We start from the raw sequence: 20,254 nt of genomic DNA, 5'->3' as shown, positions 1-20,254 counted from the left end.
TCTTTTCTCTTCCATCTAACCTTTTACTTCTGTTCCTGCATCCTAGAACTCCATCTTCTCACTAAGACAGCTGTAAAATAAACAAGACTACTGCCATGGTCAGGATTTAAAACAGAACAAAGCACAAGAAAACCTTGCAGACATGAAAAGGGTGACTTTAATACTGAGACCAGGTCTGTCTTCCAGCCCAGTCCCACTGCTAGGACAACAGAAGGCACAACAAACTATGTGGGAAAGAACAGCCATCAGCACTGCTAAGGAGAAAAGGCAATTCTGTTCTCTTCTTCTGCTTCCCTGGAAGTACGAAAATGCTTCACTTCCCATATCAAAACAAGACTGCCAGCAGCAGAAACGCAAGCAAAGAAAGATATCCCTATATCACCACCCCCCCAAAAAAAAAAAGCAAATGAAAGTAAAAGGGAAACAAACAACAAACACAATCTTTAAACTGTCTCTTCCTCGCAACTGTTAAACTGATCTTTCAATTATTGATATCTCCCTTTCCCAAGTGACTGCTAAACTGGAAGCTGACCAAATCTTTATTTATATTTCCAGACAACAGTCAATGAGAGGCACACTCACAACTCTACTTAAAAAAATAAGCAGGCCCTGTGCACAGAAACTTTGCAATCTGGGACTGCAAGTGGAATCACTGTTTTTCACAAGAATTAATCTAATTGAAATCTGGACCAAAGATAAAACCTACTCCTATTTAAAATTGACAGCCTCATACTAAAATGTCATTTATATCACTACATTAAGAGAAAATTAATCTTTTGAAAATGGGCTTACTTAACATGGCAGTGAAATATTCAGTGGGAAGTGGAGTTTTATCTTGTTATATAAAACAAATGCAACTTGTATAACATCATTCCAAATACTAAATTGCTATGAAAAAGAACATGTGAACGTGCCAATTTGAATTCAGAAATTTAAAAAAGGGTGAAAAATCATATCTCCTGAACTGAAATTAACTGAACAAAAATTCTCTGTGGCAATACTTCAGCAGCTTCACCAGTCAGCCTATCAGTTGTGAAGGCTGGGGGGGATGAAGGGGAGATATTGCATTAAGTGAAAATAAAAGTCTTCTCTTATAAAAGTCAATACATCATCTTAAGCTAGAAAAAACCAGTTCCTAAACATCAGTAACTACAATCAGTAATTGTCATTAAAAACTCTCATTACATAGAGTAAGTGTAATTAGAGCATCTTGCCCGCACAGGGTGCAGCACACAGAGAATGCTAGAAGGATTCATAAAGTAGTGCCAAATCAGTCTCATTCCCAGCTACCACACAATCTGCTGTAAAACAAAAAAATTGTATTTACACACATTAAGGCAAAGCCCACTGGCCTCTACAAAATTAGCCTAAACAGGAAATGCAGTTATTTGAGGGGCTCCCTATTTCATTATGTGTCTTAGAAATAAAGGGATAAAGTTTGCCATCAATAACACTGAACATATCTGCTGAACCCCGCAGATTCCAGGGCATTAATAATTTAAACTCTTATGGGAATTTTGTCATGGTGGAGATAGGACTTGTCTGCAAAAGGAGCTCAGGGGATGTTCAATATGATCTATTCTAGTATACACATACAATTGCTACATTTATCATGACGCAGAGGAAGAGAACAGTTCTTTCTTAAGGACTTCAGGAATGTTTCTTCTGTAATTTACACAACAAAACCTCTGTAAAAAAAAAAAATAAATCCCAGGCTCTAAAAAGATATTATTGTAAGAATTATACCAAAAAGGTTTCTTCTCTCCCCCTCTCTATTACTTGTGCCTATAAAGTGGTGTTCAACACACTATAAAACGGGATGGGAAGCCAGCAATGCAGCTCCTGATAGTGGTGGTGGCTCTGCAAGATGCTACTGCCAGCACAGATACTGTATGAGGTTATGGCCTAAGCAGATAAAGTTGTATGCTATGCTGAAATATTTATACTCTCAAGTGCAAATCTAATAGTTCTGTATGTAAAAGAGTCAGTTATGTGCACAACTACTGGATCACAGTGTAAAAATCCCCTTTTGTACATGTCAGTGGAAAGCACAGAAAGAACACATCCTTTTGAGACACTCGTGGTATTTGTGTAATACAGAGTGGATTTAGTTATTTCTGCAATAGCTAATTCTAAGGTAACTCCAGGTATGGACACAGTCACACTGTGACAACTGTATTTGTGTTCTAATGTAGCATGGTGATTTTCCACACTTTCCTTCCTAGAAATTAGACAAAAAACCCTTCCTTTCATAAGCAAGCTCTAATTCTTTAAATAACATTTTCAGGAAAAAAAAAAAGTCCACACGCTTTTAATGCATCCACATTGTACCTTCACTATGCCAAGCACGCATAACCTAATCTGCACCACAGCTCCTGAGGGGTAGGAGGACCAACGCTCCCCCCCTACAAAGCTCAAGCACGAGGGAACCTAATTCACTACCTATAAATCCATGAAAATACCTCAAAATAGTTCTTTAATTTACTAAATATCCATTGAAATAATATTAATACATAGGTGATCAGAAAGAAACTTAGTGGCACAAGGCATGCCTCAGCATCTTAGTCCAGCTGATTAGCTTTTCACCATGATTTAAGATATTCCCTGTAAAACCTGGAGGATAGTGTCCAAAACCTCTACAAGATTATTACCATGAAAACTGAACTCTGAGTTCAGTTCAAGAACATCATCACATAAAGTCATAAAACAACTACTTTTCTACTGGGATATTTGTGAACAGAATCAGTCTGGAAAACGTAATTCAGAAGTTTATCACTATAGTAGTTTTTACTTGATGTTAACACCCTGAAGAGCCATGTTCCCATCTCAGCATAAACATGTTACGTTAGTGCTGGTTCTTAAATGGTTATTTGGACAAAGCCTCCTGTATTTCTGATGTTGAGAAGAAACCATGGCAGTGAGAACAACAGATAGGCAGAAGATGCCCAGCAATCGTTCCTGGGGGATGTGCAGGACAGCTGTGGCATGTGCACCTTCCTGTTGAAACAGGAGCTCCCAGGTAGGGGCTGCTTCAGGTCAACCCCAGTCCAGTCTGAGCCAAAACCTGCTGTTCTTCCCTCTGCACGGAAGCCAGCACAAACCAGGCCCTCCCCAGGGATCTGCCAATCCTCTATTGTTTATCCAGTGTATCATCTTAATTTAGACCTCTCACTCTCCAGGGTTCTCCTGTCCCAAAACCCTGCTCTGTCACAAACCTCTTTTTAATCTGCTTGGACATGTCAGTGCTTGGCTGAACTCTGACGACTGATGGATCTCTCCTTTGTTAGTTCTCCAAAGAGGAAGAAACTTCTTACTCTGACAGGGCTTTAAGAAATCCATGCACCAAGTATATAACAAAAAAAATTAACTGGATAGCTTAGGGATAGTAACTACCCCTGCAGAAAAACATACACCTAGAAGTCTTAAATCCACATCTGACTATTCCAGGGTGTTTGAACAGCTTTATGAAACAGATTGATAAGATCGTAGTGTTTCTTCTATCATCAATGTCCTTTCCCGCTCCTAAAAGAAAGCACAATACTTGGAAGAGGCTGTTGAGGGGTTTTAACAGCCTATAAAATAATTCAAACAGCAAATAAAACAAATTATAACTCTTCCCATATATTACAGACCATATAGTTTTCTGTATAATATTTCATAACACTGGCTTGGGATGTTCTCAATACAAGTTCAGCTGGCACTGGACTGTGTAGTTGTCTGAATTAGCATAATAATTTTAATCCCAAGAGTTAAGAGAAATCTGATTGAAAAATAAAAAAGGAGCCAGCATAATGCTTTGTAAGCATTTATGGTGCAGTAATTGTGCCACAGCTTGATGTAATAGGACTCTCATAATATATTTTTCCAAATGTCTTTGGAGTGACATATTCCATTTTGACAGACCTTTGTGACTGAAGGGAAGAATAGCCCTCCACTAACTCCGCTTCAGGGTAAGCAAACCGAGATAGAAATGATGAAATTCTATTTTAGTTCTCTGACTTGAATACATACACAGATTGATCAGATTTTGAAACTGGAAGACAAAATGGAAGATAGACCAGTTTTGCTGGGAAGCCCACACTGTAATTAGAAGGGTGGGTGAGGGAGAGGAAAAAAACCAAAAGCATGCAGCAAAATCATTCTTATATTTTTATTAATTGAGTGACTAAGCTAAGTAATAAGGCAATGCTCTATAAATATTAGGCCTCATCTAGATTTTATTATTTTGTAAGCTGTTTGTGTTGCAATGATGCTCTTAGCTTGTATTTTAACTACCTACTAAAAATATGGAAAGCAATAGTAATAAATATATTTTATACATGAGTTCATGTAACAGTTTTTTGTTGGGGACACTACACAGTCTACAAAATGAATCTGTTCTATGTTAATTGGCCTGCAAAGTAAGGAAGAGGGATAGAAGTTGTTTTTCAAAGTCAGTGACCAGAAAAACCTTACTGAAATGCTATAAATGAGTTAAGGCTAGAGTAAAATTGACACTGTTATTTTGCTAACTGCTTCATTATAGTGCAATAATCTGTATTATGAATGCATCAAGTGGTCTTTCTGGAGACTTTATACTTCATGTGATTTTGCACCCACTGTAGGGAACTCAGCTTTGCAGCATGGGGAAAGATACAATGATTGTCACTGAAGGAACAGAAGTGTGTGTCTCTAAGTACCAGTTATCAGAAATAAGAGAAAAATTGAGCTAAGTCTAGGTGCCTATGGGGAGAGCTGCATGGAAAACAGTGAAACATCTGGGATTTATCTGTTCTTAAGGAAAAAAAAATAAAGTAGATGCATGCAAACCACAACCATTTGTAGCCCTTTCAAATTTCAAAAGACTGGTTTGCTAGCTGTATGTTGTCTGCTTCCCAGGATGCACTGGACAGACAGTTGAATATCTGTTCCATTTATTACAACCAAGCTTTCACGACCATATACAGAATATTTACAGACCATGGACCAGTTCCTCCAGCAAGAGCAGAACTGCTGCCAATATAAATACCATGCCCTGTGAGCTGAGAGACAAAAAAAAAAAAAAAAAAAAAAAAGGCACTTCTCACATAACATATTTTTAGAACTAGCAGATGCAGGGACTACTTACTAAGAAAAAAATCCTGCAAAAGCTATCCTTCCCTTGCAGTCATTCTAGGTGATAGAGAATGGCACCATGTCCCTGTTACTGGTCTCCCCCAGCAGCCAGTGTTGGGCTATTGTGGGGATCCTACCAACCTCTTCTAACAACAGCCCAGAGTGAGAACAAAGTGGCTGCCTCTCATGCTGAGCAAGGTACTCAGTATCGCTCCTCACTTTCTGTTAAGAGACTCCGTCTTCCTATCCACTTCCAGTTCTAATTTATCTGAGAATTAGACCTTCTACAGATTGATTACTAGCTCCAGGCACCTGATAAGTCATGACAAAATTAAATTCACAGGCTAGTACAGTTTATTAGCTGGTTACTGAGTGGTTGGAAGAAATCCAACCTCACCCCTCTCCCAGTGCCTTCTTCCCAAGCTTCACACCACCCACACAAGTGAGGGGCCTGTACATCGTGCAGCACAATATCCACACAAAGCCTATGCAGTCCAGAAGAGACTGTAAATTACCACCGTACACTGCTTTGACACGACTGTGCTGAAATACCAACCATAGATGTTCCAGCGTCTGCAGATTTGTACAGCAACACTACTAACATTCCATCTCCTTCATTTATAGAAACTGTATTTACCCACAATTGTGTGTTTGCACTGCATGTTCTTGTAAAACACCTAACTGGCAAATAAATTTAGACTGTGGATATATCTACCTACATTACATATTTTCTTTCCACAGAAAACCTCACACAATGAAGCAAATTCTGTCATCTGCTCATCACATACTGTTAAAGAGATTACAGGAGAGAAAAAAATAATGATAAATGCACAAGGACCTTCTCCCTAACTGCTGCCCTATCTCACACAATAAAATTAATAATTTAACCATCTGAAACTTCACATGTGCAGGGCACTGCAAGTAGACCAGTGGCATTTTCACTTCAAATTTATACAGTCTTTAGTCAGTATACTTAATCTGCATTTCTAACACCTGCTTCAGTCAGCTGTGAAGTGCAATGTTATCTATAAAATGTTCTTTCATCTTTGTACTGTCCATCTAACAAAAAAAAATTTATGATGGTGGATAATTATTTGACTTTTAAAAGGATATGAAACTTTTCACGTTTTTTGATCATTGCTTGAAAGACATAGTCATACATTTGACATTCCATTTTATTAAAAGGTTTGAGTTTTTTAGAACCCCTGGCTTTCACATTACTCATGTTATCTAATCCTATGTAATATAGTTCTCCTTCAAACTGTTAACATTCGCTTTCCATACAGTAGTAAAAATGTGGGAAAGAAAGCAGACCACAATTAAGCAATGAGGCATGACAAGATGTGCATTCTCAGGCTATTAGCACTTGCCTCAAATCCACCAGGAGGAAGGAACTGAAGTTGGAATTTTCCACTCTCAGGTGGGCATCAATGCTTCCGCCTATATTATATCACACCACAAGGTGATATATGAAGAGTATGCAGAGGGGGTGAAACCACATGCAGCTTTCATCCTGTGGGTTTATGTCAGGCAAAAAAGCTGTTCCCAGTCAAGCAGTGATCTCAGTCAGGTTGAACACCTGAAGAACAAAGTTATCCAGTAGAAATGTCCAATGTTGAGCTTTCAGTACACTGGTTGAAAGACAGAAGATCATATGAACATAATAAATAATGGCCAGTCTTCGCGAGCGAAGATCCGGGGAAGGTCTTTACACCTTCCAGCCTGCGCATTGGATTTTTTAGGTGAGACACAGTGTGCGCGGAACTGAGCCCACCCTTTAATCCTAAGGTTCATCTGCCGGGGCCAAGCGAGCTTGGACGGTGGCAGCGAGGTCCTCAGGACGTAGATGGGTTGCCTTTACAGGGCTAACGAGCTCCATCTGCCCGGGGAGTGTTCCTGACCAGGAATCGAACCCGGGCCTCGGCGGTGACAGCGCCCTTAACCACTAGACCACCAGGGGCTCCCTATATGAACATACTGTCTTCCTATATCAACACACAAAATTTTCTATTTTACATGATCACCCAATTAAAATACAAGTAAAAATAATTCTTTTTATTTGGAAATGAAAAATAGCAAATTTTCAAATGTTTCACCCTGTCAGGGCCCATATAGAGTCTTTTCAGGGTGTGACCTCACTTTGTACAGCATATTGAGTTTGTCATAGATAAGTCGGATGGTCATCTAGTCTGATCGTACACCAGCTAAAGGGAAAGGACATCACATAACCAACTCTTCTTGCAACAAGACCTTACACTGGAGGTGACTAAAAAGGCACCTTCAGAAAGTATTTTAGAAAAGGAATTTTGTGATACAATCTCTTTTAGAAAGTAGAAACAACAAATAAACTATTTACTTATTGCAGGAAAGTAACCAGGGGTAGGTGGGTGGAGAATTGAAATGAAGGTGGAGGAAACAGGATGCTGGGAGATGCATTTGCTCACATGTCATGGCAGAAAGGTGATAAACTGTGTGAGCAAGCCTGAGCCTTGTGGAATTAACTCCAAGATTGTTTGGATTTGGTTGAGGTTTGAAGTGCTTTGTTGTTGGTTTTTGTTTGTTTACTTTTACATGAAATTAAAATGACAAATCTACGCCGCTGACAGAACAGTGCTAAAAGAAGCCAAGTAATGACAGGTCATAAACTAAAATATTTCGCCCCCTCCTTTACAATAATTGGTCTTTACAAATTTGTGTCGTTAAGGACAAAAGGTGGAGGTTGTTCGGAAAAGAAGATAAAGCAAAATAATAATGAAGGGAGCCTCTCAGCGACAACACAAGTACAGTTATTAAAAAGAAATCCCGATCTATTCCTGCCTCATACTGAAGGATCATGATGGTTTCCCAAAACTGACTTTTAAAAGGCCAACAATAAATAATAAAGACAAATTTCCAAAGGAAGCTCCAGTTTTATAACCATGCCTTTACTTGCAAAGACTTCGTGAAAGCTTTTGACCTAACCTCTGGCACGTCCATGAAGACAGTATTTGTCACCCTGACAGCAAGGGGAATGATTTCCAGCCCCACAACTTACAGTAATAATGACATCCCTCCTGTTTTCACCCCTAGAGACTGAGGGTTGCCTACTCATGGACTGCTGAGTTTCGAACAGGCATTGTTAGGTCAGATAGAGAAGAACCTCAGGAAAAAATCCAGGAAGAGCTTTAATCTGTTTTGGGCCAAAAATCAAGAAGCTTAATAACTTAATGCGTTTAGGATATTTTTGCTCCCCCAAAGAGGCAACTTAAGGTAAGAGGGGCTTAATTATCCTTGTCTAAAGGAAGGGATGATTTCTCTTCACTCCCTCTCACCCCACCACACGCTTTTCTCATGCAGGTGACTAAAAGCTGCAGCACGGAGGAAAGAACATCGCTCCATTTCTATCAGCAGCTAAAACATTGGGGGAGAACATTAACAGCAGATTCTAAAAACATTTTCATTTCCTTTTGATGAATTTTTTAAAAGTGTGGGAGAAAATTATATATTTTGTGCATTTCCAAATCTGTCCGCAGGGAACATTTACCCTTAAATCAGGCCAAATGACTACATGTTTGTGTACAACCACAACCCTAGAGAAATGCAGAGGAATGCATCTTCCAGTATTAAAAGATACTACAGAGAGGGCAAAATAAAAAGCAAATTGTCTTTCATACTGCCTCCCTTCTCAATTTCTCCTTCATGCACCAACCTACCTAACATAAAGGACCAATAAATTCAAACACTTGGTTCCCACAGACAAAACTAAGTATTTGCAAGAACTTTAAATCTTGTTTTATAAATAAACTGTTCAAAGTTTTGTAGTGTAAATTTTTCCCTTTTTGCACAAAGCACATAAATATTTCTCCAAGAACTTCTCAAAACAAAATAAAGCAGCATTTTGATGTAAACCTTTTTTAAAACTAATTTCAAGTGATATGACACTGTTCCATGACACAAGGTTCAGCGACCTAACTACAAGTCAGACATCCTGATCTCACTTTATAACAAAACAAGTGATATTTCTTCCTCTTAACTGCAGTTTCTTTGATTTGAAGGGAAAACACAGGAAACTGTTGCAAAACAGAAGACAAGAAAACATCACAAACTAGTACCATAACCTTTCAACATTATGATCTGCACACAAGTTTCACCCTGGGGCAATTGTTTGTGTTTTTTCCCAAGTCCTGACCATTAACAACCGTAAGCAGAACCAGAAAAAAATAGCCCAAAACAAGTATATTCTTTTGACAAAAATACTATATTTTCACAGTAAAGAGGGCAATGACTGATTTTGGTAATTATGACATAAGTAATCTTAGACAACAAAGTGATTTTATGCTAAAACTGTGTATCAGTACAGATTTGATTTACATACTAATCTGACAAATCACCTGATTATATAATATTAAACACATATATTTCCTTCTCTAGATGTTCTCCAAATGATAGTTACCAAAGTGTATATCTCTTTTGGTTCTGTAATTCATTAGCTTTCATTTAAAATGAATCAAGCTTTTTATAAATTTCCAGTATTAAACCTCAATTAACAAGAGAGATGACTGTACCATAGTCACATAGGCACTTTCATTTCCAGTTTCCCCACACTGATCAGAAGAAAGGTGTCAGACCATAAAATTTAAGGTACTTTGAGTGCCCAGTCTTAGCTCCTGAAACTTCCCCCCTTGTACTTTGCAATTCATAGGTGACAATCGGACTGGAAGAATAAAGCTGCTTCAGTTCTCACTTTTCTCTTTTCAAATTTCAACAATGAATTCAATTTTCAACCCTGAATTCTGCCTCTGAATTTTCTCCAGCAACTTCCACCTTTGCTTCTTGTTTTACTAACTCAAGAAATGCTACTGGTACATATATCCTCAGCTCTTTCTTACCCTAAGAGCCTGTTAATTGATTAAAACAGCAATGATGGGGCAGGATTCAATGTACTTTCTTGAAAGCTGTCACCAAGTACCACACCAAGCAAGAGCACTAGATGGGGTTGCTGACCCAAAAAGTAGGTGCAAGAAAAAAGATTCTAGTTACTGATAGCTGTCATATGGGAAAGTGGAAGAAGCAGAAAAGTGGAGAAAACAGAATACCCAAATATCTTTATCTTTAGAAAGGTAGTAGTTCATTATTTTGGGGCTGCAAAGATAACATATTTAATGGCCTACTTATTGCTACCTTTAAACAAACTTTTTTTGGCAGAACTGGCTGCTTGGTCCCATAAGACCAGGCAAGATGAATTAATTGATCAGCAGCAAAAGCTAATGGGAAAACTAAGAAAGCCCTAAGCCCAGCTACAGCCCACATACATTCAACAGCTAATGGTTTCATTTTTTGTTATTATGTAAATTTCAATGCATTTTCCTCTTAGCCACTAGGGGGAAAAAAAAAAAATCAGGGACTAATCACTGGCCTTCTAGAGGACACACTTTTTTGAGTACTTGACAGCACATTTTCTTTCCTCCTGATTACTGTTACCTGCCCTCCTTCTCCCTAACATTTCAGAGAAAACCAACAGCAGTGTTGTTATTTGTTTACTGGTTCTCAGTCTGCTCTGGCTGACCGTGTAAATCCCTACTGACTTAATTGGTCTTTTCAAATCGACTGTGGCTGAGAGACCACACAGTAGGTGTTACAACACTCAGATTTCCAGTTATCCCCCCTACCCGGTTTCTCTCAATCCCTTGGGAGCAAGATCTCATTTACTTCTCTTTGAGTATCACACTTTTACACTTGCTCTGTTTTGTTGTTTGGGTTTTTTTTATTTTATTTTAAAGGAGTTCAGCATCACTCATAGACAAGCAGGGTTTTGTTTATTTTGTAAAAAATTCTGTACCTCATTCTAACCGATACCCACTCTGTCAATTTGGCTTACAGAGAGAGAGACAAGATCCATGAATGAATATTGGGATGGGTGCACATGCCTGGCTATCCCTCAAAATAAGCATCTGTGTCAAGGCTCTTTTTTTAAGCTCATGCTAAGGGGTCTCTTTCACAGTGAGCTTTATTACTCTGCCTTGCTTGTACCAAAATAGTACGAACTAACTCAAACTCAGGTAATTAAACCAAGCATGCTGCACACTGGAAGCACAGGGACATAGCAAGAGTGAAGGCCTATGTGTTTTGAAAAGTTACTTGGCATACCTGCACACAGCCAACAATGCCCAAACTTAGATTGAGATTTCAGATCGAGCAGCAGAAATCAAACTGAGGATGTTAAATAATGGCAAGAGAACCAAGCACCAGCCAGAAAATAAGAAAAAGTTACAGTAAGACAACACAAGTGGCTCCCAAGATAATTTAAATTCCATGAAATATAAACTCTTCCAGTCAGGTTCATAATATCTGGTCCAAAAGCTTGCTCCTGCTGAGATCTGCCATTCCCACTCATGCAAAAACCCATCCTTCAAGGATGAGGTAGCTTCCCAAGTGGCTGATTAAGAGAGAACTTGCCCAGGACTTTGAGAACTACCCAAAACAAGTTCAGAGCACAGACCAGCAGCACCACTGTACTGCTTCAGAGAGGAAGAAGAGACCACTTCTAAGAGTGAGGTGGTACACCATAAAGCAGCTTGACTTTGAAATTAAACAAGACTGAATCTATAATTCAGCACCTGTTGTGAACAGACTTCCTGGCAAGATTTTCATATAAACAGTAAAAAAGGGAATCCCAGATGACTGTTCTGCCCCTTTTCCTGCTAAAATGACAGAATTAAGAGGGAACAAAGTGGTATACAAACATTTGCCTGATTTTAGAAAAATATTTACAACGTCTGTGCTAGAAATAATTAAACCAAATAAGAATATTTATCTTGAAATATCTAAAATAAAAAAGTGATAATAAAAAAACCCAAACAGACCTAAGCTATTCAACATCCATTAAGGTAAAATAAAGTAAACAAATTCAGCCAATTGGTTATTTCCATATGGTTGGATTTCTTTAAATGGTAATGAAATCATTGCTAAAAAATCCATTGTTATTAAAATAAAAAAGTTGGCTCAGCCTACCAAAATTAGATTTGTAAGTTGCTGGTCATTCCCATAATTAAATCTGTGTCACAAATTTGCAAGAAAAATGGACACTGTGACTAATGCATTTACTTGCTGCACTAGTGCTGTCAGGCTGTGTAAATCATTATGCCTGCTAAACCAGACTAGATAAGAATTCCATACATTTTCATTAACTGACTAAGCTTTGTGTATATGTGAGAAGCTAACATTCCTGTTCTCTGCTTGCTTTAGCTTTCATTTGGAAGACAATGTAAATAAAAACACTAGCCTTGATCTAATTAGCCATGTTACTGCTCCAAAAATTATTTGAGTTTTTTTTAACTATATGAATCAGCTCTGTCCTCTCTGAAAGACAGTCAGATAAAAGAACAAAACCACATAGTTTGGACAGAGATGAATGGAATGATGGGCACCTGAAACAAGTTTCTCCCTTCAGACTGAGTTATGTAGGCTGGACACACACCTTATTTCACCTAATATATTTCAAGAGAGAAAGCAAAGCTAATCCAAGACAGCACTGGAGGAAGTTTCAACCAACACTTCAGTTTTTCAGTTGCCCTTTGTGCTGTTTGCTCAGGAGTGCAGTGGTCACCAGAGCAAGTCCTCTAAATCCTCTCTTTTCTTCTTGATTTCCTGTCACCGCAGACCTTCAGATCTTGGTTACAGTTCTTTGCTTAAGGTCAAGCCAATGACTCCTTTCATACTTACTGTTCATAACCTCAAGGCACCAAAGACAACACTGACTCAGATCCCAAGCTGGATATTCTCATAGATTTCCAAGCCCACTGTCTCAAGGAAAAAGGAGATTAAGGACAAGTGGAAAGAGATTAGACAAGACTAGCCTAGTCTAACAGTGCAGAGCATTTTGTGAGGACATACTGTTCTGGACTTTAGGCCCTCTCCTTCCTCCACGCACCTGGCATCATATTGTCACTGCAAACTGAGTGTAGCTCTCAACCAAGTGTCTCCACTTCAATGCAAGAACAACCTCAGTGACAGGTTATGCCTTGGTGAACAAAGTCACAGTTGCTGCCACTCAGGAAAACACCATGGAACAACCATTAGCACAGCATGTTTTGCAGTCTCCTGCTTATTACTCTGTGGTTTGGACAATAACAAGCACTTGTTTTTATCTTCTAGAAGAGAACAGAAATGCTTCGGAAGCATGATAATGCATACAATATTAAGAATCTCAGCAGACTTAATACTTAACATCCCAGGTAATTTCTTTAGCCTTTAGGTGCCAAAGCATCCTCTCCTACAAATGGAAGCAGTTACCTCAGCAGATCTAATCATGCATTTGTGTGCAATCTTGTGATAACCAGCCACCCAGTATTAGTAAAACTCTATCAGATTTTATGAAAACATCATTAAGAGGAAAAGCTGAAATCACTTATTATGTTACACAATTATTGTAAACCAAACTGTTTAAACGAGGGGAGGAGGTAATGATATGAACTACCCAACTCCAAGCAATCCTCTGCGGTATGAGTCTAAATATTCTCTTGGCTGAAATTTATGTAAATTGAATTCATCTATCGTTAGTTATTACTAATCTAGCTATATAAAAACACTTTTCTGTAACAATCAGTTCATTCAAACACTGTGTTTTAATTAGACCTGGGACATTATTAAGCTAAGTCAATAAAATAAAGTAAATATGTACAGTATCATTCCATGCATTGTTTTGTCTGCATATTTATAGGAATATGGGCTTTGGTGGAGTTTCAAAGGAATTACTTTAGGGTTGGTTGGTAGTTTTTGTAAATCTCTTTACTGCTGAAAACACCTCCAGATGCTCAATTCAAGTGTATTTCTGCTCACCAAGACATATTTGGCATTTCTACATTTTGCATTTCACAACATGTTCTGTTTTATCTGAATAAGTTCATACCAGTGTAATTCTAACATTATGCTGAGTCTTTTCTTGCAGACATTTTGTTCCACAACTTATTTTAATTTAACTTCTCGAGGACCATTTCATACTCTTAAGGGAAAAAAAAGGAGAGGGGGGCAGGAAGAGTAAACAGCATAGAACATCTTTCAGTCCCTTTAAATCAGCCTGTTTCACACCATTATACACAAGGCACTGCCCCACAGGGCATAGTATGAAAACACACAACACACTATCCTGGTTTGGTCAGGGCTGCCCACAAGTGCAGCAACCTGCCCATGCGCTACACATTGTAAAAAGGAACATAAAAAAATTTCAGCCTAGCCAGGATCACAGTCTTCCAAATTATCTCCAAGACATGTAACTATAAGGTTTGGTCACATAGCTATATGACTGCATCTAAGCCTCTTCACATACAGCTCATCATCAGACACCAGTAAAAAACCACAAATGTGATTTAGATTCATCATGAATTACAGATGTAAGACATATAGGTTTGGCTGTAGGTATTGAACCTAAGTTAGGCAACAATATAAACTGCTGGATTTCCACCACCACCACCACAACTAGGACCTTCCATTATCTTTTCAGAAACAGGTCAATTATTTTTACATTTCATAGAACAGTTTTGACTTCAAAGAAGTGCGTGTGAATGTACATACACACACATATGTTTTTAATGCTTTGCCAGTTTTTCAACAGAAAACTTACTTTGTAAGTGACCATATGCTAGTGTTCCACATCTGGAGCCACTCAGTTAAAGGCCATGGACCTACACCACTGTGAAACTGATAAACAACTGACTACTTATTACAGTCCCTGGCTTACTATTACCCCATTGCATTTTCAGTCATAAGGTTTATCCTTTCATAGCTGAAAAAGCTTCTAAGAACAAAGCTTTCAGTAAACATATTTGTGATCTGTTTTCTGTCATAAATACATATTCCCTACAGAACCATGATTTCAAACCAGAATACCACAACAAACATTTAAGTGTGTGGACATATTTGTAACTTAATAGTGGCCAGTGTCTGTACGATTTTATTTTTAAAAAATCAGTAACGAGAAAAAAAATCAGGTGGTACTGTGGTTTCATTCTAGCTGATATTTCATATTTTTGAAAAGTCTTTCCTGGGAATTTTTTTAAGTTTACTGTAATGCTGCTCCAGGACTTCCGAAAAGATCTGAAGTGAATGAAAAGTGAAGTGAGGTAATTACATGTAAGCAGAACTTTCCAGTGATCATGGACTGAGATCAAAACCAAAATTAGTAGTATTGCATGAACACATGAACTAGCTGAGCTTCTTTAACTGAGATTTCCTCAAAGAGCTAAAAACAGGTACTAGAAATTAAAAATATGTCTCTGTTGCTTTACTAGGAGGCAGTATTGTTGTTGGATGCAGTGCAGCCTAAATTCTTTTTCTAAGTCAAAAGACATCTCCTCATGTCAGCTGAGCTGAGCCTTTGGGTATTCACAGAAACCTCTTGAACTGAAAGCCAAGGACAGCAGAGAAACTGGGGCTCAGGTCAAGCAATAAGAGAAAATATCACGCACACACAGAGTCAAGAGCTGCTCCAACACTGGGATTCCACAGTTTGAGGCAGAAAAGGCCTTCTTCCCATTGAAGAAGGAAGGACATGATAAGTGACAAAAAAGGATAAGTATTTAAGAATTGTTATTTTAAAAACATGAATGGTCATCTATACCCAAAAATAAAAACTTACATCCACCCTCCTAACTTTAACCTGGTCCCTCAAAAAAGCAGCAGCACAATAACTTCAAAATGCCATGTGACTTTCTCTCTCGGCAGTCCAGCCTTTCATACTTAAAATGCTAAATGTCAGCTTCCCATTAAAAAAAAAAAAAAAAAGAAAATAAAAATTTTTGATTTTAATTTCCTAATTTGAATTCTTTTGTCATTATTCATTTTATTCATCACAACCCTCCTTCTGGGGACACAAGACTGAAATCCCAAACAGACACTTTTAAACATGCGTAAATTTTAGTAAATAAGAACAAATTCAATTATTAGCTGCCTGAATAAGTAAAATAGTCATAGTAGCTTGCCAACATATAAAATAATTTTTTATTTAATATTCATCAGTATCTTTCTAAACAACACATCAATAAAAGAAATCTATTCTTCCTTTCTTCACAGATATAGTGTTCTTTACAGTGCCCTTCCCAAATGTTTGTAGATCATGAGGACCACAAATACTGCTTTTGCTTTTTAAAGACACACTTATATTTCCAGCTGGATTGATTGCTTTCCATATCCAGCTATTTTAGTGTGTTCCTCAGAGACACTGAGTAGCTCCACTGACAGTAAAATATGCTAAACAAATGACAAGTCACTGAGTAAATTAGCATCTACTCTCTGATCAGCTAGGTCATGTTTTCTTTTCAAAATCCATGGCCTCTTGATAGAAAATAATGAGTATTGGATGGGCCTTATTAGAAAAATCAATATATTGATGCTCATGTCTGAAACATCTGCATAATAACAGATACTGTTAACCCATTAAGGAGAAAATTAAGATATGTTTACACATTATTAATTTACCAAGAGCAGAGACAATTTATTCATTACTTTTCTCAAGAAAAGAAATTGTAATATCTGTATTTAATGGCATGGTGACATAAACTGAAAGATTTTGCAAATTTTTTTTTGTCATTTGAATGGCAGAATTCCACCAATAACTACGTGAAAAATACAGACATACCAATGATACTGTTAAAAATAAGACTGTTAAAGCACTTCTGTAAATACTGTATTACTTACCAAAAAACTTCCAAAAGCGGAATTAAATATAGCAGCTGCCTGAAGAGGAAAAAAAAAAGATAAATATCACCAATAGCTACAGAACAAGAACGAAATGTTATTCTCCTGCACAACAAGCTATTAGATTCTCCAAATACACATACACAGAGACCATCAGGCAGTTAACCACTGCTTAAAAAATTGCCAGTGGCCTGTAACTTATGAAGACTGATAGCTTCTAATTTATGCATTCATAAATAATGTGCTGAAACAGACAAAAGCAGGAAGACAAGAAAATCCTTGCTGATAGATTGAAGAGGAATATCCACAAGAACTAAGAATATTACACAGAAGCTTGGTCTCACTGCTTTGGCTCTAATTTGCCAGGAACATCTTTATAGACTGACATATTAATTAAAAGGAACATAATCCAATTTAACTAAAATGCTGTCTTTTAATAGTTTTAATGAGGTAAACAAACTGATTTAATAGTTCATCACTAAAGTATTCACAGATAGAGAAGCTTTTGTTGTTTGACTGACAAATTTAAAATAGAAACACCAAAAAACCCACAATCACAATGACCCCATACTTCTGAGGCCAAAATGTCATTACTTTTTAACACCATAGTCCTTTAAAATAAGAAAGTAAACAATTCCGATAATGACTTTATAAGTGTTTGTGCTTACCTAAATATCCAGGAAATATATGGTAGCAGTATTATTTCTTAATATGAATTCATTAAATTCCAGGAAGTTAAAACTTGAGTCTTGCATAGCTTTCCCCAGTTACCAAGAAAGAACAGAAACTCTTGTATGTCAGCCAGTCTGATGATGAAAAGCCACACAGCAAAGAGCAAAGGGAGGAGGGAAATCTACCATTTACGTGCCGACTTAGAGCAGAGTCAAATTAATCACCCTGGACACTTCCAGCCACAGATTAATAACAAGTGGATGCTAGTGAGTTTAGTAAGTTTGAATAAAGTCCAAAATCAGGGTAGGAGCCGTAGCTGAACCTGCCTTCTGCTCCATAAGAGGATGCAATGAAAATGAATGGGTAATGAGATCCTTGGCTCTAGAGAGCTTAGCTTTCTTATTCAAGTTCATAATTAATTCAAAGCTTTGATAATTTCATTAGATTCCTCCTCTGCTGGCCCTATCAATAAAAGATGGCACTGGACCACAGCTCCTCAGTGGCCCAAATACAAAAACAAATGCAGACTGGGAAACCTTTGCTGACTTGCTTACTAACAGGGACAATGGCATATGGCACTCCATGTTGCAGAGGGAGCATCTGAATAGATACAGCTAAATAAAACATCATAGTTGACAGTTGTAAACTACAGTAACATATTTTAACACCTCTTTCTCATCAGCATTTCTTTTTTGAACATACAAAAAAGAGGCACAAGTCCAAACAGTTTCTCTTGCCAGAGATCATAGCTGAAACGAAGAGTGAGTAGTTTAAACAACAATTCTTCAACAAGTGTGAATTAAATTAGGATTTTCTTCCTATATTTGAATCTGTGCAGCTGATACTTTCACGTAGCAAAGCAGAGACACATTACACTCATCCACACAAACCTAGAGCACTAGAGCATGGCTACCAGTGCTGATTTCAGGTATATCTAGAGACAAGACATTTTTTTACTTAAAACAGGCTATAGTTCCACTTCCAGGAGAAATTCTGTACCTGGAAAGGTGTTAAGGAGAGATACTAGATGGTTCTACAGTGGCAATATTTTGGCCATTATCAAACTTTTTCTTTCTTCCGTCCTGATCCATCTGGAATTATTAAGTATTCTCAAGCATGTAACAGGTACTAAGACAAAAATCTTGGACAAATTTTATGCTTCAGTTATCCAGCCAGTCACGTGCAGAAGTTCATGACTGGTTGGTGGTACACTAGTTTGCAATTTCTAATTCCCTTTCTCTAAAGTGTCAGAAATTACCCATAGTACATGATTAATTGCTCATTAAAGGCAAAAGAAAAGGAAAACAAATCAAGAAGATGGCAAATTAAGCTATAACTGTTCAGATTATTTGGCTCAGTGAGGGATGACTTAACACATGTCATTTACTCTATCTGCAGTTTTCTTCACAAACATTTCCCCTGCAAAATAAACTTAGAAGTAAATTTTTCTCATAATCACAAACATGGGGCTTATATTTGTGATTCTGCTTCAGCTTGAACAAACTGGTAGCAAACTGAATCAACCACTCCAATTTGTAATTAAACATACCTAGTAGCATGACCCTGTAGAATTTAAACACTTTTGTGCTTCCAACTGTCTTCTATCAAGAAGGATATATACCTCACAGGGCATTGTCAAAGTTAATTCACTCCTTAAAAAGCACTCTGAAATCCTTAGAGGGATGATACAAACAAACATTAGTGCTGACACATGATACAGCCAAGCTCTTAATTTTCTAGTTGAAACATTTATTAGTCACTACTATTGTATAACTTTTTTTTAGTGTTTGCTCTTTTCGTGCTTCAACAGATACCAAGTTATCTGAAGTCTGCTTAAATGAAACAATGAAACATGAAAACATTTACATGTCTTTTAATACTCTATCTTCAGATTTGCGTATGTTTGCAAACCATTCACTGCAGTTACCACTAACAAGAGGGGAGAGTTCTTTACAAAATCAATGGTAAGATCCTTTCCAAAGGTAAATGCACAGCCACATATTGAAATGTAAGGTCAGATCGCATTCAAAAGCAGCAGTTCTAATAACTAGACAAATTATTCAAACTCATATCAATTCAGAGGCATGGCTGGGAGTCAGTGCCAGTAATTCCTAACAGGGCAAGCACAGAAGAACACGTGCAGCCCTGCTTGAGCTTACAGTAGTACACAACTAGCTCCACTAAACAACAAACTTACTTACCATTAGGCAGGTACAATTTCAGTCAACTCTGTTTTCTCAAGCCCAGTGCCACTATTCTCATGGTCTCCATTTCCAGGGAGGATTTTTTTTCCTCCTCTCACACTTGAGTCTAACACAAAGCTTCAACCCTGTCTCTCACCTTATCCTGGAATACATATGTGTGGAAAACACTTAAGATTTGTAACAGTGACAGCAAAAAGGTCCAAGAACAGTATCCACAGCAAAAAGGTCAGTATGAGATGAAAAAAAGGCAAGGCCACAACCAAGGGGCTGAGCACTTCCCCTCAGCTGAGTATCCAAATGCAGCAGCAAGTACACACAGCTTTCCAGTACATGTGACCAGGCAGCAAATCAAACAAGCATGTCTAGGTTTCGATAGCATTAAATACAGAATACATTCTGAACTCTGTTCCTTGGCCTTTTATTTTGGTATCAAACTAAAGTATCTTGGAATTTATTAGACTAGATATCTTTTGATAATAAGGTAACCTGACTGCATGAAGGAAAAGATACACTGGCAGCATTTGGAACACTTGGGTCAAACCACAACATTTTATCATTATTATCAGGATTCGAATGAAATTGTTGACACACAACTGGAATTTCCTCTGCTGCAG

General features: G+C 37.7%; 1 protein-coding gene across 2 annotated transcripts in view; it reads right to left on the bottom strand.

Moving 5' to 3' along the window:
* The window catches only part of SLC10A7 (solute carrier family 10 member 7), a 147,025-nt gene that overhangs the window by 80,785 nt on the left and 45,986 nt on the right, over positions 1-20,254 (bottom strand). For both annotated transcript variants that reach the window (XM_050327263.1, XM_050327264.1), the window contains exon 5: positions 16,765-16,803. In XM_050327263.1, coding sequence (XP_050183220.1) covers positions 16,765-16,803 — 39 coding nt within the window. The remainder of the gene's footprint in view (positions 1-16,764; positions 16,804-20,254) is intronic.

This window comes from Myiozetetes cayanensis, unplaced genomic scaffold (assembly GCF_022539395.1).
Source record: "Myiozetetes cayanensis isolate MyiCay16 unplaced genomic scaffold, myiCay2020 scf33, whole genome shotgun sequence".
Classification (NCBI taxonomy): Eukaryota; Metazoa; Chordata; class Aves; order Passeriformes; family Tyrannidae; genus Myiozetetes; species Myiozetetes cayanensis.
This window is presented reverse-complemented; position numbering and strand designations above follow the sequence as displayed.